We start from the raw sequence: 27,846 nt of genomic DNA, 5'->3' as shown, positions 1-27,846 counted from the left end.
GTAGAAGACTGCATGCAGGACTGACAGGGGGACAAAGATGTCATTGTTTGAGGTTATTGGTGGAAAATGTTTCTACTGCCTGCAGCCCTGTCCACTGTAGGCATCTAGCTATGTTAGCTGTGCACAAGTGCAGTTCCTCAGAGCTGTTTTAGGTGCTGACAAAGTGAATGGTTTTGCTGCCCATTCCCCTTTGCAGTCTAAGACTGGTTGGCTGGGACTGGTGTCAGTACTGGGGTGTCCTCAGTGACTGGGGTGAACTCTGCTCTCTGTCTTCTTTCCTGGGACTTCTCAACTGGTCATCCAACAGCAAGGGCCTGGCTGAGCAACTGCTGCTGACAGCCTGTGTCCACAGAGGTGGTTTGTGGCAAAGAGCACCCATGCACAACACTTGTCCTGCTGTGTAAAGGGCCTCCAGCAGCCCCAAAGAAAACACTTTTGTTAGTGCTTTCTGTTGGGATCCAACAGCAGAAGTTCGAGCAATGTGCCCTGTAACTCTGCCATCCCACATCCTTATGTGACAGAAATCGGGACAGAGCCAGGCTAGTGTCACCTCTGGACATCTCTTCCCAGCCTGTGCAAATTAACAAAAAGTTAATCACTTTTCATGAAATGAAAACTATCACTGCAGACAGCAGAGTTTGTTACGGAGGGGAGCCTGACAGCAGCACAATCCAACACCACCGTTGGCCCACTACTAGCCAGAAACCACGTGCAGCACTGCAACCTGTGGCAAGCCACTGGGAAGAGCAGAGCCGGCACCTGTTGTGGCTGCTCTGCATTGCAGGAGCTACGTCGGTGTGGCCACATTCACGGTGTCTGTGCTGCTGTGGATAAAGCACCTGTCACCTAGCTGCGGGTGGCTCCCAGGGAGCAGGGTCCTACAGGGAGCTGCTGCAGAAGCGAATGAGATGAGATGGAAGGAAAACAGCTTTCTGCTTGGCGATAACACCTTGCAACCTTAGGAAGGGCGTGAGCTGTTGGCAGACACCATATCATCAAGTAGATTTAGTTCAAGGCTATGTTATACTGGCACACAGCCTAGGACATCTGCACTGAAGAGGAGGTGTTGCAGCAAGCACTGTACTCTGCTTCATCCCAGTCCTCTGAGGACAAGGGGCCTGATGTGCCCATGGTAGGTTTGGATGGAGCCGTGTGGAAGAAGCTGCTAATTAGTTATACCCAATTAGCATCATACTTCACAAGAACTTCCCTAGTTCCCACCTCTCCTGCTGTAATTATTTCCATTCCTGCGAAGTTCAAAATCACTGACGGTGCCACATGTATGGGGGCGGGTGGCATGGAGGGGTAGGGTGGAAGGTGGGCCCACGCAACACCCACCAGCTTCAGGGACTGATTTAAAACACCATTGTGATAGCAGTGTCAAAACTGGAAATCTTTTCAGAGTCTGTGGCATCAGCATTCCCCCTCAATGTGCAAGAGCTTTTAGCACATTGAAAAATGTTAAATTATCGGAAGATCAAGCAAAAAATATCAGTTGGTTTTAATTTACTTTTGCAACTTTTCCTCCCTGCAAAATGCTGCCATAAACAATACTTTTGTGCTAACAGAATCACTTCATAAAAGAAAAAATAAAGGTATCATTTTCAGCAGGGGCTGTGATGTCGGGCTGAGCACTATTTTTTCCCAAGAGACCTTGAAATTTTATTTTACTTACCTTGAATTTTGCCTCAAGTCACAAAGCCTCCTACCAGCTTGACACCACAACATGCCAAGGAGGTTCCATATTACAAAAATTAAGCTTAAAACCAGAGCAGTTACTGATCTATCAGCTGGAATCTCAAAGCCAGACTTTGCACTTGGCAGGAAGCCATCAGTTAATAACGAGAATAAATGGGGACTTTGTCTCAATGGTAGTGGACCATGCACCTAAAGCAAGCATCTGGCTGCAGCAGGACAGGGGACCCCTCACCCCAAACACGCTTGCCACAGTTAGTGATATCTCCTCTTCCACTGACTAACCTGGGGTACTGTTTTCCTCTCTGGAGAGCTCCTGAGGGTGATCAGAAAGCACACAGGGGTATTCTCATGATTTAGCACATCAGTGTGGCCTGCAGCCTCTCACCGAACTCCAGGAAAGGGGTTAAATTACCTCAGAGGTCATTAAATTACTTCAGTACCACCACTATGGCCCTAGCAGGGGAAAATGGTTTGTCTTCTTGCACCTGGCACGTCCCTAGCCCAGACAGAGCTAATGTTCTGTAGAGGAGCTCTTAGCACTGAGAAACGGCTGGAGAAGGCACAGCTTTGGCTCAGGCCACCAAAGTGAGCTCTTAAATGGCAAGAGAGCCAGCCCCAGGTCTTGTGCCTGTGATGGTGGCAGGAGGCTGCCCAGCCTACAAGCTGGAGGAGAAACAGCATTGCGGCATAGCTCCTGCTACAGGGCATTCCTGCTTCCTGCTCATGGGCAATGCCTTGTCCCTTAGCTCTCTCCTTCACCCTGCATGAGTAGCTCAAGCTTGGGATAAACATTAACCCAACATGGAAAGAATGCCCCTGGGAATGCCTCTTTCTGGGGCAGCGTGCCAGGATACAGGAGTGGATCAAATGTCTTTGCTATGCACTAGAGCTTTTGCATGCAAGGGCTTAGCTGCAGCATGTACAGGTAATGGTTGTTCAGACCAAAGATCCTTCCAGCCCAATACCACCCAGGGCCAAAAAGCGGTAAAGAAGGGAAGCCTCCCGGCCTCTACCTGTTTGCAGGTCAGGGACTCACTGAGCCAGCAGTGGCTTTTTGTGTGTTTGGCCACCCTTCACCAATTTGTCCTCTCAAAACCATATAAACTCTTGGTGGCCCCAAAGTCCTGCAACAAGGTGATCTACAATTGCACATTAGGGAGGGCACGGATCAAACCCATCCTTTTTACAACTGGAGCTGGTATCCCAAGGTTTAGTTTAATGCAGAGACAGAAGGCTTAATTTAACAAGTAATGTTATGCATATAGCAAAGCTCAGCAAAAGCTGACTCTGGGGTGGAAAGACACCGGTTTTATCCACAGGTGCCAGCACAAGCAGAGGGAGCTACTGGGCTGTGTAACCAGGTCAAACTGTTTTCCAACCACAACAGTTGGCCGTGGCAGCACAAATTACCCTTGTGCACTTCATGCAGGGGTAACCTCTGTTCAAAGCACCCCCGGCACTAACTGATACTCACTGCAGGTCTTGCAGAGGCCTGAGGCCTTGCATAGGGCTAAGCCAACCTCTGGGCCCAGCTTGCATTTTGTGACACGAGTTCAGTGCTTTTCAGTAGCCCTAAAGCTTGTGGAGCAGAAGGGAAGTAGAGTAGGGCCCATGAGGACATGCTAGCTTGGCTCCAAGGTGCAGGCCTGCACAGGCCTTGCAGATATTCCTGCATCTACCACATTTTAGTAAAGAACAACCACAAGCAGCTGATTGGCGGTATGACCAGAGGAAATGGCCCTCAGCAAATACATGTGTGGAGCAAAACCAAGAGCTGCTGAAGACACAACAGAAGAGAAACTTCTAACAACCCTGAGATGTCCTCCCCTTCTGATTTCAATTAAAAATTATTTGCAGAATTTCCCATCATGGACAACAGCTTGGTCGTTATGCCTTCTTCACAAAAGTTTATTTTTTAATGGGTCATTATATATCACAAAGACCAATGTTTGTTGATATACTGTAGGCATATGTCAGGCTATGGTTTGGTCTAATAAGGCATGTTTCAAACGCCTTTTTTAAAAATCATAAAGGCAGGATGGAAAAAAAGATTTTTAAGCTGTTGCAAAAGGCTCTAGAAAAAATACAGTTGTAAGTATACTTCTAATTTCCATGGTCTTGATTTAAAAGATAATGCCTTTCAAAAGTCCGTTAACAGTAGCAAAAATCTGTATTTGTGTGCACCCATGCACATAACAGTATGAGTAAATTAGATTAGCAGTATCATCTGTAAGAAAAACCTTCTGCCTTTTGAGCTTCTCTAGCTAGGTGTCATCATTTTAAAACCAGTGCATTTTTTTGAGATATTGTGGCACGACTCCAGTAACATTTTCTTCTCATCCCACACTTTCAATGTGTGCAGCTCTCAGTGACATGCTTGGGATCTACCTCACTCTTGCCCATCTATCACTCTTCCCAAAACCTCATTTCTACTTTAATTACTTCCATACTGTATGGTTGGCCTCCACAGCTCTCTCCCAACACAGAATTTTACAATTCTTTGAAACTGGCTGATTTGTCCAGTTGTGCCTAAGGCAGAGCTGAGGCAGACCACGTGTCTCAGGTGAATAGAGGCTGGTGCTGTTTCCACTAGAGTCTGTGATCTTGGGCTATGGCTCACCTGGCTCAGAACAGTATGGGCTATGAATGCTTCTTTTCCCTTCCTCTGCAAGCACTGACAACTTTATACCACAAGAGGTTTAAAGGAGGCGTCATCCACTGAACAGGCTTGGGTTCAAGGTCAGTCTAAAAAAAGTAGAGCAGAGCCCCCTTACAGCAGGGTCTGCTGCATGCTGTCAGTGCCAGCCAGTGTCAGTGCAGGCACACCTGGAATAAAGCACCACTCAGCCAGAAAGTGGGGCAGCAGGATCTGGCACCACGGTGGGGTAAAGAAGCTGTATTTTATCTGAAGCACTTGACTCATCCTGGGTCTGCGGAGGACTGAGCTGCATAGGCAGGGCATCCAGTCCAGTGGATGGGCAAGCCTGGGAGACAGGTAGAAGGCTATCAGACGCCAACCGCAGAGGTAGGCAGGGAATCTCTCTGTGCTAGACCCATGGAGGCCAGCTCCTTGGTTCAGGGGAAACTGATGTTTTTCCTAAAGACTATCAAGCCGTCTCTTGTGACCTAGCCCAAGTGGTTTGCACATTCACTCCCAGACTGACCCATATTCCATGGGTCAAACACCTTCAATATTGGAAACTGCTACAGAAAAGACCTCCTCCCTCCCATTAGGAATGGCAGCCAGAGACAGGGATATCAACGTAGAAACCTGGCACAGAAGAAGCATAACTGTGAGGCAGAGAGAGATGGCCACACACTCACCCTGCCCAAGTGTGAGGCAATCAGAAGACCCGGGTGTCCCAGCAGTCAACATCTTCGTAACACTTGGCTCTGCCTGCAGCCAGGCTGCAGCTGGTTTCACACTGAGATGAAAGCTCCTCTATGGAGCAAACTCACCTCTGGAAGGCACAGTGCTGACAGGGTCAGGCCAACTCATAGATGGCTCGCCTCAAAGCTAAACAAAGAGCAAAAGTAGCTCCCAGCATTTCCCAGCGAGGCAGGGAGACACACCTTGTGCTCCCATGGACTTCCACAGGAACCAAAACAAACTGGAGAGGCAACTCCTCTCTCCCACAACCCATTTCACTTGTCCCAGCCTGAGTCCGATGGGAAGATGTCGTCCAGCTCCCAGGACTTCCTCAGGCCCAATGCTCATCTGGAGACAGTGTCATGACTCAGTTACTGCAACATTAAACAAACGCTCTCCTGGCAGGCTAGCCACTGAAGGCACCATGCCTTCAAAGAGCCAGTTTCCTTCCTGACCAATTCAGAAGCTTTAGGTACTAACGAGGGGTGTTCTCGGTTCATTATTTCCAGTGCTTTTACTTGTACATAAAGATCTCTTTCATGCCCCCATCAGAAAAGATAGAAGAGCCCTGCCTGGCTGGGTCTTTTGCACCACGTCAACTTCTGTCATGGTACCACAACTGGTATTTCCCATGGACCTTCAGCTGTAATCCTGAACTGCACAGGACAGGGTGGGCTGAATGGGGAGAAGTACAGAAGAAGTGTCCTGGTTTCAGCTGGGATAGAGTTAACTGTCTTCCTAGTAGCTGGTACAGTGCTATGTTTTGAGTTCAGTATGTGAAGAATGCTGATAACACTGATGTTTTCAGTTGTTGCTCAGTAGTGTTTAGACTATAGTCAAGGATTTTTCAGCTTCTCATGCCCAGCCAGGGCACCTGACCCAAACTGGCCAACGGTGTATTCCATACCATGGGATGTCCCATCTAGTTTAGGAACTGGGAAGGGGGGGGCAGGGATTTTCACCGCTCAGGGACTGGCTGGGTGTCGGTCGGCGGGTGGTGAGCAATTGCCCTGCGCATCATTTGTACATTTCAATCCTTTTATTACTACTGCTGTCATTTTATTAGTGTTATCATTATCATTATTAGTTTCTTCTTTTCTGTTCTATTAAACCATTCTTATCTCAACCCAGGAGTTTTACTTCTTTTCCTGATTTTCTCCCCCATCCCACTGTGGGGGGGGAGAGTGAGTGAGCGGCTGCGTGGTGCTTAGTTGCTGGCTGGGGTTAAACCACGACAGAAGATAAAACTCTTTTGACACCTTCTAATCCATTACAAAGTCTGGCTTCATCCCCAAATGGTCGTATACGGACAGTCTCACTTCCTGTGGCAGATGAACTCGTGCTGTGACCACCTTTCCCCCTCTGCTCCATCTCTTACAGACAGTTGCTACTGAAGACCTTCTGCAAGGCGTGAGGGAAGTGATGAGGAACTCTGTTTTTGTTAAATCTCTTCTTCCTCTTCACTAACAACCTCCTTCAGGTCCTGAGGCCCCTGCTCTGCTCTCTCTTTTACATAGGCTGCCTTGATCTGTTCCAGCTCGCACAGCTCTGCCTCCAGCTCTTCTCTGTGCATTGACCGCCGGTTCCTCAGCACTTTCATGGGGAAGGGGTTTAAGTCATTGAAGGCGATGTTCATCAGCTTCCTGCGATGGAAAAGACAGGTCTGGTGAACCAATTTACTGGCTGTAACAGGTGGTAACAGATACGCCAAGTGCATCCGGGCATAGGCAAAGAGTAGAGCCTCAGATTTCAGCTTTCTGAGCTCAAAAGTCACCAAGCAGCGGAGTCTTCAAGGAATCACAGGCAATTCCTTCTCACACAAACACCAACACAAGCAACGCTTTAAACATCCTTACACCACCCCACCTTTTAAGGTACCAGTGGCAGGAGATGGCAGATCAGATGCTAATTCTGATCACCCCTGCGGCAGTGTCCTGGTTTCAACTGGGGTAGAGTTAATTTTCTTCCTAGTAACGGGTAGTGTGTTTTGGATTTAGTGAGAATAATGTTGATAATACACTGATGTTCTAGCTATTGCTAAGTAGTGCTGATCCTAAGTTAAGGGGTTTTCAGTTTCCCATGCTCCGCGAGCAAGCAGTGGTACTAAAAGCTGGGAGGGAGCATAGCCAGGACGGCTGACTTGAACTAGCCAAAGGGATATTCCATATCATAGGACATCATGTCCAGTATATAAACTGGGGGGAATTAACCCGGAGGGGTGGATCACTGCTCAGGCAACAGTCAGCAGGTGGTGAGCAACTGCATTTATCTTTTCTTGTTTTCGTTTGGGGCTGTTGTTTGTTTTTTTTTTTATATTCATTTTCATTACTATTATTGTTATTGTTTTATTGTTGTTGTTAGTATTATATTTTATTTTCCCTTAGTTATTAAATTATTCTTATCTCAACCCACAGGTTGTGCTTTTTCTCAATTCTCTCCCCCATCCCACTGGGAGTGAGTGAGCAGCTGTGTGGTGCTTAGTTGCTGGCTGGGGTTAAACCATGACAGGAATATTCCTGATGCTGAGCTCTTATGATCACAGAAATCTTCCTCTCTGACACATGTTGCCATTAAAGGTTGTGAGTGGCGTTGTGTTTCCAAATACCCCAACTACAGCTTGAGAGAAACCCAGCAAGTGGCAGCACAATTTCCAGCTGCTGCAAAAAGCAGGCTGGACCAGACTTTGTAGCCTGCTCTGCTGTAACATGCCTTTGCCTGAGCCAAAAAGACTTTAAGTAACACCTCAAAGGGCAAGCCAAGAAGAGACAAACTGATCCATGTCCCATGGATCTGCCAGTGTGCATGCATCTCTCTTAATAGACTGGTCACAACTCTTTTTTATGCTGACCTAACAGGCAAGTAAGAACAAACTCAGGATGGAAGGTTATCTACAACCCACAGTCCTACCTGCCATCCATGATCATTCTCGTGAAAAAGCGTAGGTACTGGTAGATCTCCACACTGTCATGAATTCTTAGGATTTCGTCCTCATTGTATTTAAAAATCGCAAGAGCATAACGGAAAATCACCTGGAGGGTTGAAAGGTATTTGAGTTGACATAGTCTTAGGCAGCTGAGGGACCAGGCCCTCCTGGTGTAAAACATGGGGTGGGGCACACAGCACTTGCAGTATAAGCTGGGCACTGGGCTTCTCCTGCTTGCAAGAGGCTGCATTAAGGCAGGCTTAAAGAAGCACAGTGCTAATGCCAAAAGAATAACTCTCTGTAAGCTAATTTAAAACCCCAGAGCATACCAGGTCCTCCAAAAGGACCCCATAAGGATTTCACACGGATTCTCCAGTTCTCCCCATGCACATGGGCAATGCAACACTCATGTTCTGAGATACTAACTCTCTGCCCATCTTCAGTTCCCTGTATCTGTCATACTCTCAGCTGTCTGGGTCACAGAGCAGAAGACACCACAGCCTTTCAGAGAGCTGTTTCATAGCAAGACTACCTGCTAAAAAGTGCCAGGGATACTGTGCACAGTATCACGGACTAGGTTTGCCTACCAGCAGCAAGTACACAGACAACACAGAGGCTGGAAGGCATCAAGGCACCCCACCAAACAGGCAGGGTAGGACAAGAAGCACAATCCCACATCTCTTTGACACATGTGTATGTCCATCACCCTGCCATCATGTCACAGAGGCGGTGCAGATGGGAGGGAGGCCTAGACGGAGAGTTGCACCTTAGTTCCCTCGTACAAGAAGGCATCCCACACTCGCAGGAGGATGTCGCTGACCAGGCTGTCCACAAAGGCCACCAGAAACCAATTGAAGGTGATGAGTGAGACATCAATCCGATACTGCTCAAAATGAGCCATGAGGCGAGGCAGCTTCTCTGACAGGAAGTCTTTGAAGACTCTCTGATCTACCTAAAGTTGATAAAAAAAGAAAACAATGAAGCCCTAGTCAAGAGCAGTCCTGGTGGTGGAAGACAGGAATGGGACAGTGGCCCATGCATGCTATGGTAATCACTGGTGCCACCTTCTAGCCTAACCACACCCTCAGAAGAGCAGAGCATCCTTTTCCTTCCAACCCTTCAAAATTACTGAGCAGTGTACTTGTACGCTGTACCCAGTGCAAGGTGTGGAGCTGAAACAGGCCCAACATACAAGCAGAGATACATACATTCTTCTCACTCAGAGGATCATATTCCTTCCCGACCTCAATGTCTGGAGGGAAGGTGATGCCACATCTTCCCACATCGGTCTTACTGGGATTTTCTGTGAAGTCATGAGCATCCAACTGAATGAGAGGGATTAAAACCTGCCCAGGACTGAATGACTGCACACAGCCCAGCAGAATGAACACCTAGAATCCCTCTGACCAAGCAGGACCTGATCTTGTCACTTAGCTTCTCTTCGTGGTCTGATTACTTTCTGTGCTCTGCTTTTCGTTGCATGAGCCGAGACACAGAAATGCAGTTGGTGAGATCCCTGACCCAGGTTTATAAAGGCATCATCTCAGGGAAGCCGTGGTTTCAAGAGAGGAAGTGCTAAGGAGCAAGATCATAGTGAGGTCTTCCCCTACGCCATACCATAGTACTGCCCCAGCTGTGTCACCCCACTTAGCTACGGCACAGTGGTACAAACCAAACAAGGCAATATGCATGGTCTTTAAAATCTGCAATAGCTAAACCTTAAGTTTTCCAGCCAACTCAGAGCTTTCACTTTATCAAGCCAACCCACAAAGCATCACCCTAGACCTTCCTCTTTATATGGGTCTTGGGTAGACTTTCAAAGACCAACCATGAGGTCAGGAAGTCTTTCTAAAAAAGGCTCCCTCAGCTGAGAGTCTTTTGTCACCAAATGTAAGAGACCCTCTGTGTCTTCAGTCTGCCATGTTTTCCCTGTCAATCACTATTTGTCAAGTATTGAGCACTGCCTATTAAATCTCACAGCTAACACTACCTCCTGCTCTGGACAGACATTTTGCTATGCATATTGCAGCTATCTGCTGCTTCCCCAGTCCATGGGTTGGCCTCTCCACCAGCACACCACTGTCCCAGTAAACATTAGTGTATTGGGCCTGACCGAGATGGCGTTAGTTCTCCCCATAGCAGCCCTCATAGTGCTGTGCCCTGCATTAGTAGCTGCTTCACCTCTACTAAGCCCTCTGTCCTGGTTTCAGCTGGGATAGAGTTAATTTTCCTTCTAGTAGCTGGTATGGTATTGTGTTTTGGATTCAGTATGAGAAGAATGTTGATAACACATGGATGTTTTCAGTTGTTGCCAGGTAGTGTTTAAACTAAGTGAAGGATTTTTCAGCTTCTCACGGCCAGCCAGCAAGAAGGCTGGAGGGGAACAAGAAGTTGGGAGGGGACACAGCCAGGACACCTGACCCAGACTGGCCAAAGAGGTATTCCATACCATGTGATGTCATGCCCAGTATATAAACTAGGAGGAGTCGGCTTGGGGGAGTGGATTGCTGCTCAGGAACTAACTGGGCATTGGTTGGCGAGTGGTGAGCAATTGCACTGTGCATCACTTGTTTTGTAAACTCCAATCATTTTACTATTATTGTCATTTTATTATTGTTATTATTATCATTATTAGTTTCTTCCTTTCTGGTCTATTAAACTGTTCTTATATCAACCCACAAGTTTTACTTGCTTTTTCCTGATTCTCTCCTCTATCCCACTGGGTGGGGGAAGTGAGTGAGCAGCTGAGTGGTGTTTAGTTACCGGCTGGGGTTAAACCACTACACCCTCCTTAAAATAAGTAACTGTGCAATTAATGGGCACCTTCCTTTTGACTAACCTGACCTTCAAGTGATTACTCAGGAATGGTTCCCAACTTCCTAGTGCTGGGGATCAATTTTGCTGCTCCTGTGTGTGCAACAATTTTGTACTCTCAAGTCTACAACACCTCTGCAATGGAAGGGATTGCAAGATGGTATCACTGTCCTGTGAGAAATGAAAGACACTGCAAGCTGACTGCTTGTTTTTAAACCCTTACTGTAAATCACTGTATCAGAGTCCAAGCAGATGTAAGGGTGCCCAGCTCACCTGTGATGTTATCAGTGTGTCACTGTAATAGTCTGCTGGCATTAGGTTCTCCACAATGTGGACTAGGCACCAGAAAGCACTTTCCTCATCTTCCAGGACCAGGAGGGCAACAGCTGCCAATCTGTGAAGGACAAGACACAGTGAGGCAATGCAAAACTACAGAAGGAGAGATAGGCCAGCACAGGAACCAGAGAATCCAAGATTCCTCTTGTTGCATCTCTAGCTCCAGGAGTGTCCAAAATATCAAACATGTCAAGGCAGTTAGTCAGAGAGGCAAATGATCTGTTCTCTGGGTTTCTGAAGGAACCATGGGACTGTGATTTTCTTTCCCATGTGCCTCTGTCAGCAAACAGGAAGAAACCCCCTTCAGCTCTGATTCACTCCTTTTCAGCCAGACTGGAAAGATGATATCTCATGTCAAGGACTCTCCAGATTGGAAGATGTCCTTCTGAAGACCATTCAAAGAACAACAGGAATAGCTTACACAGGCTCTCCTCATGTGAAAATGTCCACCCAGAAATTCCCTTCTTGCAGTTAGGACCTGGTGCCTCTTTTACTTGGCAGCACTTTTTTAAGAAGTCTGGTTTTATCTTTCCTACAGCCTTCTTTGGGAAATGAAAGAAGCTTTTAGATTCCCTGAAGCTTCTCTGCTCCAGACAGAACAACCCCAGTTTCCTCAGCCTCTCCTCATGTCATTTGCTGCAACTCCCTTATCTCTAGCACCCCCCAACATTTCCTCCAACTCTTCTCAGCAAAAAGGGGAATCACCAGGGTGTTCTTCTGCTAAGCACATTAAGACTTAGCAATTCAGCCCCAGCCTCATGCTGTTATTCAGAGACTGCCTCACTCTACCTCCTATAGCTGCCTCTTCCTATTCTGTAACTATGGAAATGCCGAATAAGTACATGCTGCTGCTTGCTTGATCCCAGCAACAATACTGGGTGAAAAAAGACACCAAATGCAGAATTCTGCAGGAAAATACCTAGAGCCAGAACAGAACTTTAGAGAGGCAGGAGCCCGGGGTTCCCTGAGTCACAGCCTAAAGTATATGTCTACACCTTCTCAGTGCTACCCCATGAAGAAGCAGCATACCTGGCTCCTCACCTGTTCAGTCCCTGGCAGTATCCAATGGCAGGATTGTGCCAGGAGAATGCCAGCAACACTCTCCGGAGCTTGGGGATGAGCTGGGAGGTAGGAGAAGAAAAATGTTTGTTGTTGGTCAGTGTGCGGGGCAGGTCAAGCTCAATCTGCCGGCAGGCAGGGTGCTCAGTGCTCTTGCTCTGCCGTAACAGCCGCTGGTAGTGGTCAGGCAGACGGATGCAGTGCCGGCTGACAATCCACCTCCAGACCCGTTGCCGGTGCTCCACTGGAATGCCACTTCGGATCAGGCTTTTCAGCTCCGCAGAGGGGCTCAGCTCTCCAACGCTGTTCCACCTGTCACGGAGGGGCTTCTCCACTACTTCCTGGCTCCGCAGGTTGTTTGACTTTATCTCCAGGGCTTGGATTTTGGCCAGAAGTTTCCAGTCCTCAACTTCATAGTCAGGTACAGTCATAAATCCATACTCATCATACTCACTGAAAGGACACAAGGCAGAGGGTAGTTCAAAGGACAGTGCTGGTACCTGCAACAATGGTCACTCACTGCTTGGGGCCATGCCAGCTACAGCTTGCTGCCAAGTTCCTGTCACCCATGCCAGAGCACGGGTACTCCTCCTTCACTTCTCTTGCAGCTGCATGTGAGAGCCTGCCATGCCCACTGTCTCAAAGCCTTGAGAACAAATGAGAGCCTGCAGCAACAGCATACACACACAAACTCAAGTGTAACTTTGCTCTGAGCTACAGCCCAACCTCGTCAGACCTCTCTCACCTCGCCTGGTTCCCTGCCCCTAAGGAGTACCTAGCTCAGCCTGTGTACCTTCTCCCTGCCATGTCCTAGCACAGAGACAGTTCTGTAGAAAGGGACTGCAAAGGCTCTGGGGCATCAGACCAAAGAACAGAGATCCACAGTACCTTCTGGTGTCTCCCTGTACACAATGCAAATCACCTACTGATCAGAAAACACCAGGAGCACTGATAGTACAGCTCGTTGAGGGTTTTTGTATCATCAGTCCACATGCTGGGATACTTGTAAGACATTATTGCATTCTTGACAGAGAGACCAAGCCTGGCCTGGGGGTCTTATCTCCAAAGCTACCTGGAGGACCTGTGAGTCTCACCAGCCAGATGAAATAGAAACTAATATAGAACTGGGGCATTAACTGGGCAGGAAAGTATAAACATAAATGAAAGCACACCAGCAGCGCTGGTGGCAAGGCTCTCTGGAGGTCTCCAGTCCAGGCCCCCTTCACTGCAGGATTGTCCCCAGCATTAGAACAGGGCAACAGTGGCTTTGTATGGCTGGGACTAGAAAACCCCAAAGGATGGAGATCCCCCACCTTCCAGGTGGCCTCCTCTCCTACAGAAGTTTATCTTTATGTCCAATATTTACCTCCCAGGCATACCATGGCTGTTGTCACTTGCCATACTGTCTGCCACTGCCAAGAAAAGTTTAGCTGTACCATCTCTAATTCCCCTTCCTACAGTGTTATGCTGCTATCAGATACTTGTGGTCTCCACACCACCAAACTAAATGAACTTCCTCAACCTCCACTCCTAGGTCATGGCTCCAAGTCCCTGCTACAGAAATGTCCCTGGACCTTTCTTGCCTGCTTATTCCCCTCCACAGCCAGACTCCTACAAGGGTGTGAATATCACCGTGCTCTTGCCTCTTACCTTACAGGGTTCAGGTTAAAACCTTCTTCTGCTTCTTCCTTCACATCCCACTGGAGTGCTTCCTGGATGAGGTTCCTCACCAACTCAGCATGGGAGCTGGGCAGGCCAGGCACAGCTTCCTGCAGCTTCCGCAAGACTGTCAGGTATTTGCTCTCCATCTGGCAGTTTCGTGCTTGCAGGCAGGCACACTAACGGAGAAACAAGAGGGAATGAGCTGTCTCATTGATGGTTCTTCCTGCATTGCCACTGCTCTCTACTGGTCTGGTTTGCACGTAAAGTGAAGACTCCTGAACAGCAAAGCACCAGAAAACACAGCCAGCAGTTTTCTACAGCCAGCAGAACTGCAGCTATGAATGAATTACCATGTTTTACGAATAAGCACAAGCTGCAGTAGCTAGCATGTAACAGAATTTGCATATGGAGTGGGAGACCTACTACACCATCACCTACTTCAGCTACTGCATTACATCAGTGGATGGTCATATCGCAGCCAGCTCGGCTCAGGACACAACCAAAGAGCCACCACTGCAGCTAAGTTCTCTGCAGGCTTTTTCCCTACTCCCCAGACAAGTTCTCTACCCCACATTGAGCTGTATCCTGATAAAACACCTCCCCTGGGACTGAACTATGACTGTACCATTTTCAGGATACACAGTAGCACCACAGACAAGGTGAACACATGCCCCTCAGTGACCCCAGTCCCATGGCACTGGCACACAATGTTTCTCAAGCACATGAAGCCCAACGGAGTTCAAACAGCAGGACAGTCCTTGCCACCACCATACTCTGGGGCACACAAAGCAGAAAAAAGGAATGAGGACTGTTATTCCCCACTCCATAAGTGGGGAACTGAGGCCACACAGGTGACAAGACTCATCCAATATCTCACAGGAAGCTTAATGAAGACTCCTGGTCAGTAGGAGGTGGCAGTTGAAAACAAAAACGAAACAGAAACCACAGAGAGAATTAGGCTGCCTATAGAGGTGGCAGAAAGGAGAGTGGGGTACTGTCATACTGCCACTTTAATCAGCATTTTGCCTCCCATTGGGCGTGTTGGTCTGATTACTTCCTTTCTGAACATTACAAAAGTTTCAAGATCAGAGAAGGGCAGTAAGTTAGGAGGTAGGCAGGGTTTCAAATGACTAGAAAGCAAACAGATGTAAGAAAGGCAATAACACTTCAGAAGCAGCTTTTTGCCCTGTTCCAGAATCCAAGACTGTGAAGACATACCTTAAAACCCAGGGAAGTAAAACCCAGGGAAAACCCACAGAACAAATGCCAGCACACACCTGGGGAAGTGGTTCAGGACCAGAAGGTAGGATTAGACAAGTCTGAAAGTAATCAGGTTATGCACACTTACAAGGCTAGAAATAAAAACAGAGCTTAAGAAAATGTAAGAACTCTGATCTAGCTGCAGGACCTGAGAGTGCTGCCACCTGGCAGTGCCAAGCCTAGTAGAGAAATCAAAACTAGATGGAGCCACAGTTTAGTCAGTCTGCCAGGTCTCAAGAAAATTTTCTGATTCCCTACACATAGTGTTGGGTTTTTATTTGTATCCAAAAGCATAGCTGAAATGCAGAATTCTGGGTTAAGTTTCAGCATCCTTAAGACCAAGCTTTGCAGATATTTTACTTTTATTGAAGAATGAAAATGATCATGTCTAATTTAGGAACAACACAAAGCAGAAAAAAAAGTCACATTAAAAACACACATTGGGAAGAAAGCTTATTCCTGGTGTGTTTTGAACCAAAATCCATTCCAGTGCCAACTTTGGAAAGAAATTAGTAACAGGTCTCAGCAAGGGAAAAAAAAAAGTCATTTTGCCTTACCTTCATCAGAAGGGCTTTTTCATTCTCAGCAACACTTGTCCAGAGCCGAGTAACCTGGTGGATCTCCGAGTTGAGAAATTGGTTCTGGGTTTTGTATGCATCAATATCATCCTGCCACAAAGCAAAACAGTAACACAAGGAGAGTTCCTGAGGAGCTTGGAATCCACTCCCCGTTCAGGGACCTCAGGTGTGGATTGTGTTAAGGACAAGAAAATATGTCAACAATTTTGTGTTCTGGGGAGAAGACAGGACTTCCCAGGACAAATACTGCCTACAAAGGAAATCAAGGCACAACATTAAATAGGAGTGTCATGCATAGACAAGACACTTGAAAATGCTAAGTGCACTGCATGTACATGCTTACAAAACACAGAGACATCCAGGTGATATAAAGCTAGAGAAGCACCTAAATAAGATGAAGAATATATGTGTTCTGTTCTATTTTTTTTGAAAACTGACACAAATCTCAGCCCCATGGCTGGCCACAAAAACAAACACTCTCCCACAGTGCAATAAGTGACTCTTTTGGCTATTCTCCACCCCACACTAACTGGTCATTATAACTGTGTATATAGTGACATACAACAGGCTGGATCTGAAAGAACCAGGATGTATTGGGAAACTGTTGGCAAGAGGGAAACACAGAGGAACAAAGCTAGTGATGGCAGCCAGTGAGTCTGCAGCTGTGAAACAAAAGCAGACCAAAGAAAGATGGAGGCATTAAATGGTGACAGGAAGACAAACAAAACAGGCTCTGAGCTGAAGCTGAAACTGACCCAGATGCTTTTGAGCACCCTATTGGTATCAGGTGAGCCCCTTCCAGCCTGCCTCTGGTTTGGAGACAGAGGGAGCAACTAGCAGAAGTATATTCTGTGGTTCCAACAAGGAACGCCCTCCCACTGAACCAGAGGGCACAGAAATAGGACCCCCCAAATGACCTGTGCTGTCTCACACACCTTCAGGTGCTCAATCTCCTCCTGCTGCTTATACAATGTCTCTGCAGTGATAGTGTTGGCTTCTTGCAGGGGGTCAGACAGCTCTCGGGCCATCTGCTCTGTCAAGGTCATGATGACTTCCTGTTTGGCATGGTTCTTCTCCATCAGAAGCTGCACGTGCTCCTTGAGTTCCTGGATGTGGCTGTCTCTCAAAGTCAATATCTGCGCCAGTTCCTTCTTTTCTTGCTCAAGAGCTTCCAGTCGACTGGTTAGATCTGCGATTTGTCTCACTTTGTGGCGCACCAGCTCCAGCCTGTCCTTATCTTCAGCTGCAGTGAGATACATGCTAGATACTCGCTTCTCCTGCTGTGCTGCCTCTAGCGCTTTATGGAGAAGTTTAACCAGCTCCTGGAAAGGGAATACAAAGCCATTACATCACAGTGCTGCCCAGGGCAATGGCAGTACGGACAGCACAGACCCAACCAGTAATGAGTGAACAGTGAAGGGTCCTCAGGATCTTGAAACTGACTCATTTTAGAAGCAAAACTGCATGCAGCAATCTTGAAATCACAATGTTTCCCCAGTGGAGAAGCTCTGTTCTCAGAGCTGGGCCTGAAAGGCCTCTGCAGCATACCACAGGTTACTTGACTTTAGGTGGATTGCTAACAGACAAGCTGCTGCTCACACTGTCTGAATTCTGATTTTCTACTCATCCTTCTTGGGAGACCCAGCAGAGACCAGAGAAGCTGGAGATCTGGTCAGCAGTGTGGTAAAATAGGAGGGATGGAAATAATGCAGTCTGCATCCATCTGTGCTACAAGAAGGAAACTCCCTCTGCCAGTCCTCCCTTACTCCATCCCACATGAAGGCACAAAAGCTTGTCGCAGCAACATGCTGCTGATCCAGGCTCTGCCACCTCAGCCATTTAAGGAAGCAAACCAAGCATGCAACTGATTGCCCACCATGGGACCTGGCTCTCCTGCCTCTTCTGCTGGAAGAGCTACCAGCATCTTTCGGGGAGACCCTGGCATTGCTCCATGCTTGTGAAGAAAAACAGTACCTTCAGGAGAGGCAGCCCTTGCAGTGAGCCATGTGCTGACTTCTACAGTCAAATCACCTCTTAATGGTGGATTGCTGTTCAAAAAGCACGACCTGCTGTTAACAGCATGACTCAGCCTGGCAGTTCCTGCCAGTGTCACAGTACACGTTGAGAACTGTACTTCACATATTCACTCAGCAATAGAGATGGACCAGAAAGATACCTGAAGAGCACGCTTGGATTTGTTTTACCTCCCATTTCCAGCCCTTCTGCTAGCTGCACTTCCTAGCACTGAGCACATTCTTCCTTGCACTGGGCACAATCAAGCACATAAAAAGGGGTAACACCAGCAGCTTCAACTGGTCCCCAGTGAGTACCTGCTGAGCACTTCTCAGCCTAACACCAAGGTATAAGGGAGTCCCTGTGACCAGTCTCAGGGCCCTGCCCTTAGAAGCAGCAGACTCTCTGCCACACTCACCTTCTGTGACTTGACTTCCTCTGTGAGTGTCAGGATCTGTTGCTGTAGGACACTCACTTTGTCCATTGGGTTCCTCTCCCTGGCCACTTCTTCAGGCAAGCCTGGTAAGCCACTGTTCATCCATCTGGCTTTCCTAACCCAGTTCATCCTTCCATATTCTGGGATCCCCTCCTTAACTGAAGGGAAGTAGGGTTAATTTACACAGAATTGGGTTGCTACTATGAACTCCTGAGTCTTCCTGTGGGGGGGGGCTCACAACAGCTCAGCACAGAAGACTGACACACAGGACAAGGAAAATTGACCTGCTGGGATCCACAGAGTTGAAGTACAGACAGCAGGGATCAGCCACAGGTACCCCCAGAATAAACAAACCCATGATGTTTTATGGTACCTGTTAACCCAGCTGGCACCCCACCCATCTATCTTGCACACAGCAATTGCAAGTTACCATTGCAAAGAGGTAACCTCCCAAGCATGCAGTGGAGCTGCTAAGCTTAGCCTGTGACCATGCAGCAATTTAACTTCTACCTTAAAGAAATACCAGTACAGGCTGGCACCATGGATGGTATTTTTGCCTCTGCAGAAGGTTCCAGAGATAGGAGATAGACAGATGCAGCCTGAAGCAGAGCCAAAAGAATCAGTCTTGTGCCAATAACACAGGAAGGGACCTAAGACAATGTGATAGAGTTTTCATGTCTCATGACAACTTGCCATCCTCTCCTTCCCTTTCCTGCCTACTCCCTGCTAGAAGGCATCATACTCAGACCAGCTCACACAGCTCAGTCACAAGCACCTGCACACCCTGCCTCCACTTCTGCTTCTTGCTCCTCATCCAGGTTCTCAGGATGCTCCTGGAATTCACTGAAGCTAAAGGCGTTCCCATTGTTCCCCCAGAGCTGCTTGGAGCCACAGATATTGTAGACAGTGTTTCTAAAACAAGAAGAGATCAAGACAGCCTAGTTAACAGAAGTCATGATCACTGCAGTCAGTGCATATTCAAATTATTCAACACCTTACCTCCTCTCATATCCCACCCCTCCTCCCAAAACCTACCTCCTTCATGTGCTGAGAAAATAAACTGTTCATGGCACTGGTGGATCTGAGGGAAGCAAGGCTGTAACTGAGGTAAATCAGGAAGGTGCCATAAAATCAGTACCAGAAATGTAAATCAGCTGGATATCTTTCCCCATGTGCTTGAGCCCTGTATATAAATGCATCAGGCTGGACAGAGGGATCAAAGGTAACAGTAGACCAACCATGTTGCTCCCTTCTTCCCTTTTCTTAGCTCACTGTGGAAATCCCCAGTTGCCAAGAAAAGCTCAGCTATCTACAGCACAGCCAAAACTGCCACAAGGATCACATCTGAAGCAGCCATAGGTCCTGTGCTCTGAACCACATTTAATAATCTTGCCACAACAAACTCAATAGACTTTGATGCAGTAAAGAGATTCAGGAACAAAATTGCAATCAGACAGAGAACCAGTTTGTTACAGCTGCTGCTATCAGATATTGCCAGAAGCACTAAGAGTTGACTTTAAGCATCATGCAGGACCACAAATGCACAACTATTTTCTGTAAAACCTATGCAGGAAAGTGAGACAGTTGCCTATCTCTATACAGGTCTTTTCCCTTCCCTTCTTGTGTTGTCCATTAGCTAAAATAAAACAAGCTCCTTGTTTTGAGATCTACAAAAGACTTGGCGTCAGCTACTTCCTAACTGTATATGAAGTTGGCATTTAGATTTTGTTCTCCTTTTGCCTTGTTACTGTAAAGCTCCACAGCAGAAAAGCAGACATTTCTGACCTCAGGGAACATATCGGCACATAAGATCAACAGATCTTCATTCCTTGTAGTCTGCAGTTGGCATTCATCCAATGCAGCTTTCCTCATTTTCTCTACCTTATGCTGTACTTTGTTTTTCCTCTAAGACATCAGCAGCTCAGGGATCTGATGAACTTAGCTGAAATCAGACACGCTACACTCATGAAGACCCAGCCTGATAGTAACAGAGCCTGAAGAAATGTTCACAGAAGCAGGGGAGCAATACAATTTGAAGCTGGAAAAAGGCAATTGTTATTCAAGCTAGCAAAAGCAACACTGGGGAGGAGGGAGAAGAGATGATCATATTATTTTGTAATCAAAGGGAGGAGGAGAGAATGCATAGCCTGCAAAATAGTACAGCTGACGCTGATCCTCTTTGGTCCATGGTGGATCTTTCTTCCTATCGGCATCGGATTGTAGCCACAGTAGTGGCAGTAAAAAACTACAGCCAACCTCACCACCAAAAACATCTGGCAGGTGCCACGCTACTTACCACACTTGTAGCCACTTACACATTTTTGGTTATATGTAAATAAGTGACTAGGACATACTTATGAGATTTTGATGGGGGTTGTCTTTGTGCAATTGTAACTGCCCAAGGCTTGTAACTTGTAGCCCAGACGGAGCTACATGTTGCAACTGCAGATAGCAGCATCATTGTAGGCAGTGGGAATATTCACATACTTGAAACTCAGCAAGGAGTAGCAAGCTGTGCAGTGTCAGGCCATATTACAGGCTCAAGCGCCTTTTACTTGGAGTTCCTGCTTTAGAGAGTGCACTACATTCAATGTTCTCTGAAACCACTGGAAAGTGCTAGTGGGCTTCTATCGCTAGCCTACAGAGTACAGCTCAACCTGCCCACGTGCCCTTCCAAGAGGGATGTGCAGATGCATCGCAGCAGGCATGCAAACTACTACCTATACTGAAGAAAGCTTAACCAAGCTCTAGGTCTGCCACTAGGATCTTTGCTAAGAGAGCTAGGTGATGTGAAATGCATTGGAACAGGGGGATGTGAAAGACCCTCTGGCAGGAAGTTTACTTTCACCTGGAACATCCTTCAAAAAGCTGCTTCACAATTCTTCTACTTAGGCAAGAGTCCTATTTCACGCAATAGGTGACAGGCAAGGAAGGTACAAAGTGGCAGGCCAGCACAATAACTGCACTGCAGCTCTCCTCATGCACTTACTGTATCTCTGTCCAAGGGTGCTTAAGTGAGATGTTCTGCAAAGCAGTAGATGTTTGGGGTGCAGGCAGAGACGCTGCCTTTAAACCCACTGCTTCTGTTGGTGTTTTCACCGGAGGCAGAAAGTCTTCACTGTCAACAACATCTATGTGAAAACAAACCAGGACACAGAAGCAAGTGAACAAGACAGAATTCCATTGGACTTTGGCTCCTTCATGTACTTTGAGAGCTGTACATTTTACTACAGGTATACATTCCATGTTCAACTGGTCAGGTGGAACAGGGACAGCAGAACAGGTGTCCTTAGTTTTAGGTCAGATTATGGAAGGTTCTATGTACAAATAGAGTCATTTATTCATGGACAATCAAGTGACTTCAACCATTTGTATATGAGAATGACTAATCCTAAACAATCAAACTTTAACGACCTAAAGGAATAAGGAAGGGAGCTGTTGCTGTTCTTTTCCCCCATCCCAAATAGTGTTTGATAGTTTTAATGTGCAGATAACACTCCACAAACACAGCTGGTTACCCAATTATTGCCTGCTGTAGCAAAATGCCAAAGTACCCAGAACCTTTTAGGCAGACACTTACTAGGGAGAGGGTTATTGTTTCAAACAAAATGTGCATCTAGTCATAACTAAACAGGTGGACACACTGCTTGTGCCCTCCCTGACCCACCAGCCTGTGTACTCCCACTGCTAGGAATGCACACCTCAATCCCACCACCGCTGAAAAAAACTTGCTTGCTGTAGATTTCATAGGCCTCACAAGAGGAAGGGGATATACCACGTGTACACGCTTCACATGCATGAGGAAATTCAAGAGGAAATTCACGATCATAAGATACCTGAGCATCTCCAACCACATGCTGTGGATTAGGAGACAGCCCATTCACATTCATCCATAATAAGGCCATAAGTTCCAAACATCAACCAACCATTGATAGTTGGCACCTGCATTTAAAAACCTGGCCAAAACTTCTGCCCACTTACAGATGAGGAGCACCATTCATCACTGGGGGGGAGAAAGCAAAAGAAAGGCTGACATATGCGACACCTACTTGTTCTGCCAGTCAGAGGTTCATTCACAAGCTGGGAGCTGCCCACAGGAAATCTGCTCTGAGCATTGCAAAATTCCCAACGTCTCATTTGTAGCTGCTGCAGCCAGTACATCATTGCCTGTTTGCTGATTGCCTAACATAACACAAAACAGGAAAGGGAGGGAAGTAATCTCATCAGCATGAGACACATCCTGAAGAACTGACCACAACTTTGCTGCCCAAGTCAGCAGAAATAAAGGCCAGCTGTGTCAAGCCTAAGCTATATCCTCTGGTCCTAACACTGATTTGGGAGGACAGAGTAAATCTTAAGCACGGCCTTAGTAACAGAACCTCAGTGGACCACGGACCTCATCTTAAACTTTAAACAATTTTAAACATTACTACGCTCCAAGGCTAAGCAGAAATGCCATGATTATTTTAGCCAGGAATCACCCACAGAGCTTCTTAATAGCAATCTTCATAGAGATAAAAATCTAGCAAAGGTTCCTGCTGGAGCAACCAGTTTAGACAGGGGAGCTCATTTCTATTCAGCAAATTACATGTGGACTGCAGAACTCCTCAATGATTTTAATTCAGCACCCAGTTCGGCTTTTACTCCTATTCTGTTAAACAGCGGCCACTTCACAAGTACTAGAGTCCCAGTCTTGCCAAAACAATGCATGTAATTTAGGTCCAAATGGTAACAGTCCAAGCTGGGAGGACGAAAGTGAAACTCAGCTAAGAGGTATCTTAGCAGCAATGTGTCTGTCCTGATTGGAAATGTTTCATAACAGCTCCCACAAGAAGATGCTGCCCCTTACCTTCAAAGTAAAAACTCTGCTTGGTGTTCTGATCTCAAAAACCCCTTCCCCATTTTCTGCCTTGCAGTCAAAGCTGGCGCTGGAGAGATCTATAGACCCCAAAGGGTTGATGTCCTGTGCAGTTCTGTAGTATAGTAAATGACATTTGTTTTCATCGTAAAAAAACCAGCGAGACTTCCAGGTCTTAATTGGCCCCTTGATGCCCAGCTTATTTAAATAGCCACAGAGTTTTTTTCTGGATGTTTCTCTGCTGGGTTTCAGCTGTACATTTTCCAGTTCTCCAGAAGAGGAAAGCATGTCTTTCTCTCTCACCGAGGCTCCATTGCTGCTGTTATTGTCTGGATTTGACTCCACTAAATTGCCTGGAGCGGCAAGGGGACAAGCTCCGCTTTCTGGTCCTTTTTTCATCTCTTTCAGGAAATACACTCAGAATCAGATTGAAACAGAAAATTCTCCAGGTAAATAAGCAACAGCAGATCCCAACTATATCATCATCGTTGTAGAACCTGCAGCAAATGAAAAAAGAGGAATAAGCTGAAGCCTGGCACACAACAAAAAACATTCCCTAGCTTTCAAACTGCCCAGCAAGGCCTCTGACTTCTACTTTTGGTCATTGCTCCCTGCCTTCCTCAGCTCAGATGACCTCTATATGTCTGTTTTCTCCCTTTTCCATTCCTAAATTAGCCTGGACTAGCAGCCAAGGAGCAGTACCACAATCTCTTGAGTAAAAAATAAGTACAGTCTGTGGGCGTACCAAATCAATAGCAATAACCAGGGCATTTGGAGCCATAGACAACAAAGTTAAGTAACAGTTGCAGAAAACATGGCAAGATAACAAGCTCAGGGAGGGGGGGACACATAATCCGGTCAAGGGATTTCAGGTAAGTGTATCCTGGCATTCCCACTGAATTTTCAGCTAATATTTTAAAACATGGTGTCTGGAGAAAAAATCCAGGCTTATGCAGCATCTTTATAAATCATTTGTGTCAGTTGAGGATTGCTGTTAAAAAGCCTGTATGCCATGTGTTAGGTCTCCATCCAGCAGGCCTCATATGATGGACTATGCACCAGAGAGAGTAATTCTGTGATCCTTGCAAAAGAGACTTGGTTGCTCAACAGCCAAAGTAACCTGCTGTGTTCCCAAGAGGAACACAATGTGCAAGAGAAACAGGAAAATAAGGCTAGAAGGGATCTGTGGAGATCTCTAGACCAACTTCCCTCTCAGAGAAGGGGCCTACTTCAAAGCTGTAGTCAGCTACTCAGGTCCACATTCAGATGAATTTTGATCATATGCAAGGATGGCAATTCTGCCGCATTTCTGGGTGCTTTTTCAAGTGCTTAACCATATGGCAGGTGTGATTTTTGCTCAGAGCTGCAGACACACATGGCCTTTGTATAAAGAAAGCTAACAACACTCCAGAAAAATACCTATAAATAATTTCTTGCATTTTTTTCTTAAGTAAAAACATGGTTTAAAGATCAACAAATGTAAAAGCTACCAGAGACTTCAGTTCAGACACTAACGTATCTGAAGCAAATATATAAGCAAATAAATTGTTGCAGTGTTAAGTTAGTGGGAATCCAACTGCAGACACAAAACTGTTGAACATGAAGCCAGCTGTGTGACAGCAGGAGAATGAGCACAGAGATTAATACAGTGGAGCACACAAGAGGTGTTGCCCAAGCTCATGCTTTTAGGAACAACTTATCCTCATGACTGAAAGAAGCCTCAACCCATCCTAGTGCTGGCTAAGTCCCATCATACTTATTGCTCCCCATTCCTGATCCCACATTAGCTTCTTAGACAACTATAGATAATATTCACTCTTTTTGGAAAGCTACTTAACTTCTTTTAGTTCACTCCCCTGACACCATGATCCTGCTGCTTGAACTCATTCACAAATGTCAGGAACAAGCACCCTTCATGAAAGTGCTGCCTCACCTAAGCTTCTGAAACACCCAAAAGCTTCATTTCCAAGCTAATTTTGCCTGGCACAAAGGAACCATCATCAGGAGGAAGAAGCAGTCTCAACTCTCCCCAATAGACCCTGGGGCTTTTATGGCAGTACCAGCATGATGACCTCCTGTGCCATCTGAAGACTCCATCACACCTCTACATCTTGCCAGCACAATGGTCCATAGGCCCAGACGGCGAGCAGGACCAGTATTTTGGCTTCAAGCACCAAGCTATAAGGAGTCATAGCAGATCTGCATTACAAAGCACTCTAGAGGAGAAGATCTCACCTCCTTAAGAGAAGCGGAGAGATGCCCCTGGAAGTCACCGTCTGCTGGCATAGAGCTACTGCTGCAGGTACCACCAAGCAGGTAACCACAGCCTCCAAAACAAATCCAACAGCAGCAGAAGAGGGGCCTCTGCCTCAAGTTTCCTTCAGTCCAGCCGCTGCCTGGGAACTGACCGAAAGAGGTATTTATCTGAAAGCAGCTCTGACACTGACTCACCAATGAAAAGAGAAGATCAGGGTGAACCCTTCACAGACCCTTCTGGGGCTGCTGGTACCAGCAGCACAAGGCAGGCCCCCCGCCCCTCCCCCCAGCGCCGCAGAAGCACCTCCCAGCCCAGCTGCACCGCGCTCGGGCACAAGCCAAGGCTGCTGGAGCCTGGCACGGGTCTGCGCTGCCCGGCGCCACTGGGGCCGGACCCTGGCACCACTTGTACCGCCCGGCCCGGGGCGGGGGGATCTCAGCGCCGGGCTGGGGGGGGGGATCCGGGCCGCTGGCCGGAGGATGGCGGCGGTGGGGTGGTGGCGGGGGACCCGCAGCCCCGGCCGAGGGTACCTGCCCCGGCCGCCGCCCGCCGCGCTTCCTGCCGGGCCGGTCTGCCGGCGGGGCGGGGCGGGGCGGGGCGGGGCGGGGCGGGGCGGGGCGGGGCGGGGCGGGGCGGGGCGGGGCCCGGCCCGGCCCGGCCCGGCCCGGGGAGGGCGGCAGGGACGGAGGAGCGGAGCGAGAGAGGTGCGGGCTGGAGGACGCCAGCTGCAGCTGCGGAAAAAATAATAAAAAGAGGACACTTCAGCCGGGTATCGGGAAGAAAATGGTTCACCGGGGCAATGCGGCACACTGAAAGCAAGCCCAGAGGGGGACAGCTCATGGGCTGGAGGGGACCAGCAGGTCCCATCTGCTAGGAGGGACGTGCCCCAAGCCTGCAAAACTGCCCGGGCAGTGGACGCAGACCCGCTGCTCACCAGACCCCACAGTGCAAGAGCGAGGGCCATGCAGTCAGCTGGGGCAAATTGGATAAGGCAAACAAATTTCACACAGTAAAAACGGCGGTATTTGGTGCCACAGGAGACTGGAGGCTGCTTGGATCAAGTGGGGCCAAAGGATCTAGACTGACCTCTGAAAAAGCCTCCAAAAGAGGTATTGCAGGGAAAAGGGGTGTCAGAGACTGCCCTAACCCAGTAGCACAGGTCCTGGGGGAGCACAGGGGGACAGGGCGCAAGGCACAGCCAGTCTCACACACACTCTGGCAGCTGCCTCTCCTCCTGCCAGCACTGCCAGGCCCTGCTGGGCTTGGCAGGCGCTGGGCTGGCCTGGGAAGTCACTTCTTACGCCTTGTCACCAGGATAAGGAGTCTGTACGGCTTTGACTTTCTCTGCGTGCAGCGATAGCTAATCCTTGATGACACAACTCGCTTCCGTTGGTCTCAAGAAACCTCTCTCTGAGTTTAGCCAACTTTACAGTTTTATCACCAACTTTAGCCAAGTTTAGTACCTGAGCAGCAAGAAGCAAAACCACCCAGATGTCTGGCGGCCCATCCTTCCACTGACCTAAGTTCCCAAACTGTAGCACACGTGAAGATGATTACGGCATGCAAACTCTACACATTTCCATAGCCAAAACCACCTTCACCCAAATGCGGCCTGCACAGTGGGTGGCCATTAGACTGGATCAGCGATGATAGAATCTAGCTCTGCTAGGCAGAAGGGGAAAGTGTGAAGGCTATACTTGCGGTTGCATGAAGTCTTTCTCCTCTACGAAGCCTGAGCAGCCTTCTCCTCCCCCTTGGCTGCAGCTGGAGGGAGAGGACCGAGTGTGACAAAAAGGGTGGTATCAGGGCAGCACTGGCCTGTCTCTGTGTAGGCTGCCCTGGAAGCACCTTAAAACTCTCATCTGGAGTTCATCAACTGGTTAGTACCAGCACGGCTGCAAAATAACCATGCTGCTCCCAGTGTTACCTTATACCCTGTCACCGTGCGGCACAGGCATATGCAACCACACAGGGAACTGAGCTGGTGAAAAATCAAAGCACTGGTTTTGTTGTCTATACCACAACCCCATATGGCTTCCAGACCCAGCCCACGCTGCGTAACTCACGGAGGGGAAGGTGGCTGTAGAACCAGCAGCAAAGGCAGCGCAGGAGGAGCGTGGGGGTGCCTGCCATGCGGCCACCACAGATCTGCCTGCTCCGCGAGGGTCCCAGTCTGACACGGGTCGAAGTGCCAGCTCCTGGCCCCGCACAGCCGCCTGTGCCACGGCAAGCCCGGAGAAATGCCCGGGGAGGGGCTCGGCAGGAGACCTGACAGGAGCAGCAGGTGACAGTAAGCGATCCGCACCGAACACGGGCGACACTGCCAGCTCGGCCTGGCGCTGGCAGCATTGCCGGGCACAGCACCTTCCGGTGGCAGTCCGCCCCCAGCCCGTACCAGGAAGGCTCCGATGCCCGCAGGAGCCCTTGGGAAGGGTCTGACGGGAGGCCGCGGTGCGGAGCGGGAGCGAGGTCTACCCGGGCCCGGCAGCCGCCATCTCCCGCTCCTCTGAGGTGCCGCTCCGCCCCGCCCCCTCCCGCCCCCGGACTGCGCCTGCGCCTGCGCCTGCGCCCGCGGCCCGCGC

General features: G+C 48.2%; 1 protein-coding gene across 4 annotated transcripts; it reads right to left on the bottom strand.

The window, feature by feature from the left end:
* Positions 1-1,554: 1,554 nt before the first annotated feature.
* TBC1D2 (TBC1 domain family member 2) lies at positions 1,555-27,754 on the bottom strand. 4 transcript variants are annotated; one of them, XM_075020077.1, is made up of 16 exons: positions 27,660-27,734; positions 27,331-27,532; positions 25,243-25,410; positions 22,999-23,504; positions 22,199-22,331; positions 21,139-21,280; positions 18,925-19,061; positions 18,132-18,307; positions 16,636-17,022; positions 15,680-15,790; positions 13,851-14,038; positions 12,183-12,653; positions 11,079-11,199; positions 8,758-8,943; positions 7,976-8,097; positions 1,555-6,711 (listed from the first exon to the last, which is right to left on the bottom strand). In XM_075020077.1, the coding sequence occupies exons 4-16, from the start codon at positions 23,404-23,406 to the stop codon at positions 6,510-6,512; spliced, it is 2,784 nt and encodes a 927-aa protein (XP_074876178.1). In that variant the 5' UTR covers positions 23,407-23,504; positions 25,243-25,410; positions 27,331-27,532; positions 27,660-27,734; the 3' UTR covers positions 1,555-6,509. The 4 variants fall into 4 exon arrangements, with proteins under 4 accessions (XP_074876178.1, XP_074876179.1, XP_074876176.1 ...); XM_075020078.1 differs by lacking the exon at positions 27,331-27,532 and having other exon boundaries at positions 27,660-27,754; XM_075020075.1 differs by having other exon boundaries at positions 27,331-27,751.
* Between the last annotated feature and the right edge of the window lie 92 nt (positions 27,755-27,846).

Source organism: Buteo buteo, chromosome Z (genome assembly GCF_964188355.1).
Source record: "Buteo buteo chromosome Z, bButBut1.hap1.1, whole genome shotgun sequence".
In the NCBI taxonomy this organism is placed as follows: Eukaryota; Metazoa; Chordata; class Aves; order Accipitriformes; family Accipitridae; genus Buteo; species Buteo buteo.
The sequence above is the reverse complement of the archived record's forward strand: the minus strand, read 5'-3'. Positions and strand labels throughout refer to the sequence as shown.

Excerpts from the sequence above, each read along its gene's own strand:
- TBC1D2 (XM_075020078.1), bottom strand. The coding sequence starts at position 23,406 with ATGAAAAAAGGACCAGAAAGCGGAGCTTGTCCCCTTGCCGCTCCAGGC. Across the intron at positions 19,062-21,138 it reads CACCCTTGGACAGAGATACA|AAACACTGTCTACAATATCT; the intron begins GTAAGTGCATGA and ends TTCTTGTTTTAG. Across the intron at positions 8,944-11,078 it reads ACACACTGATAACATCACAG|GTAGATCAGAGAGTCTTCAA; the intron begins GTGAGCTGGGCA and ends TATCAACTTTAG.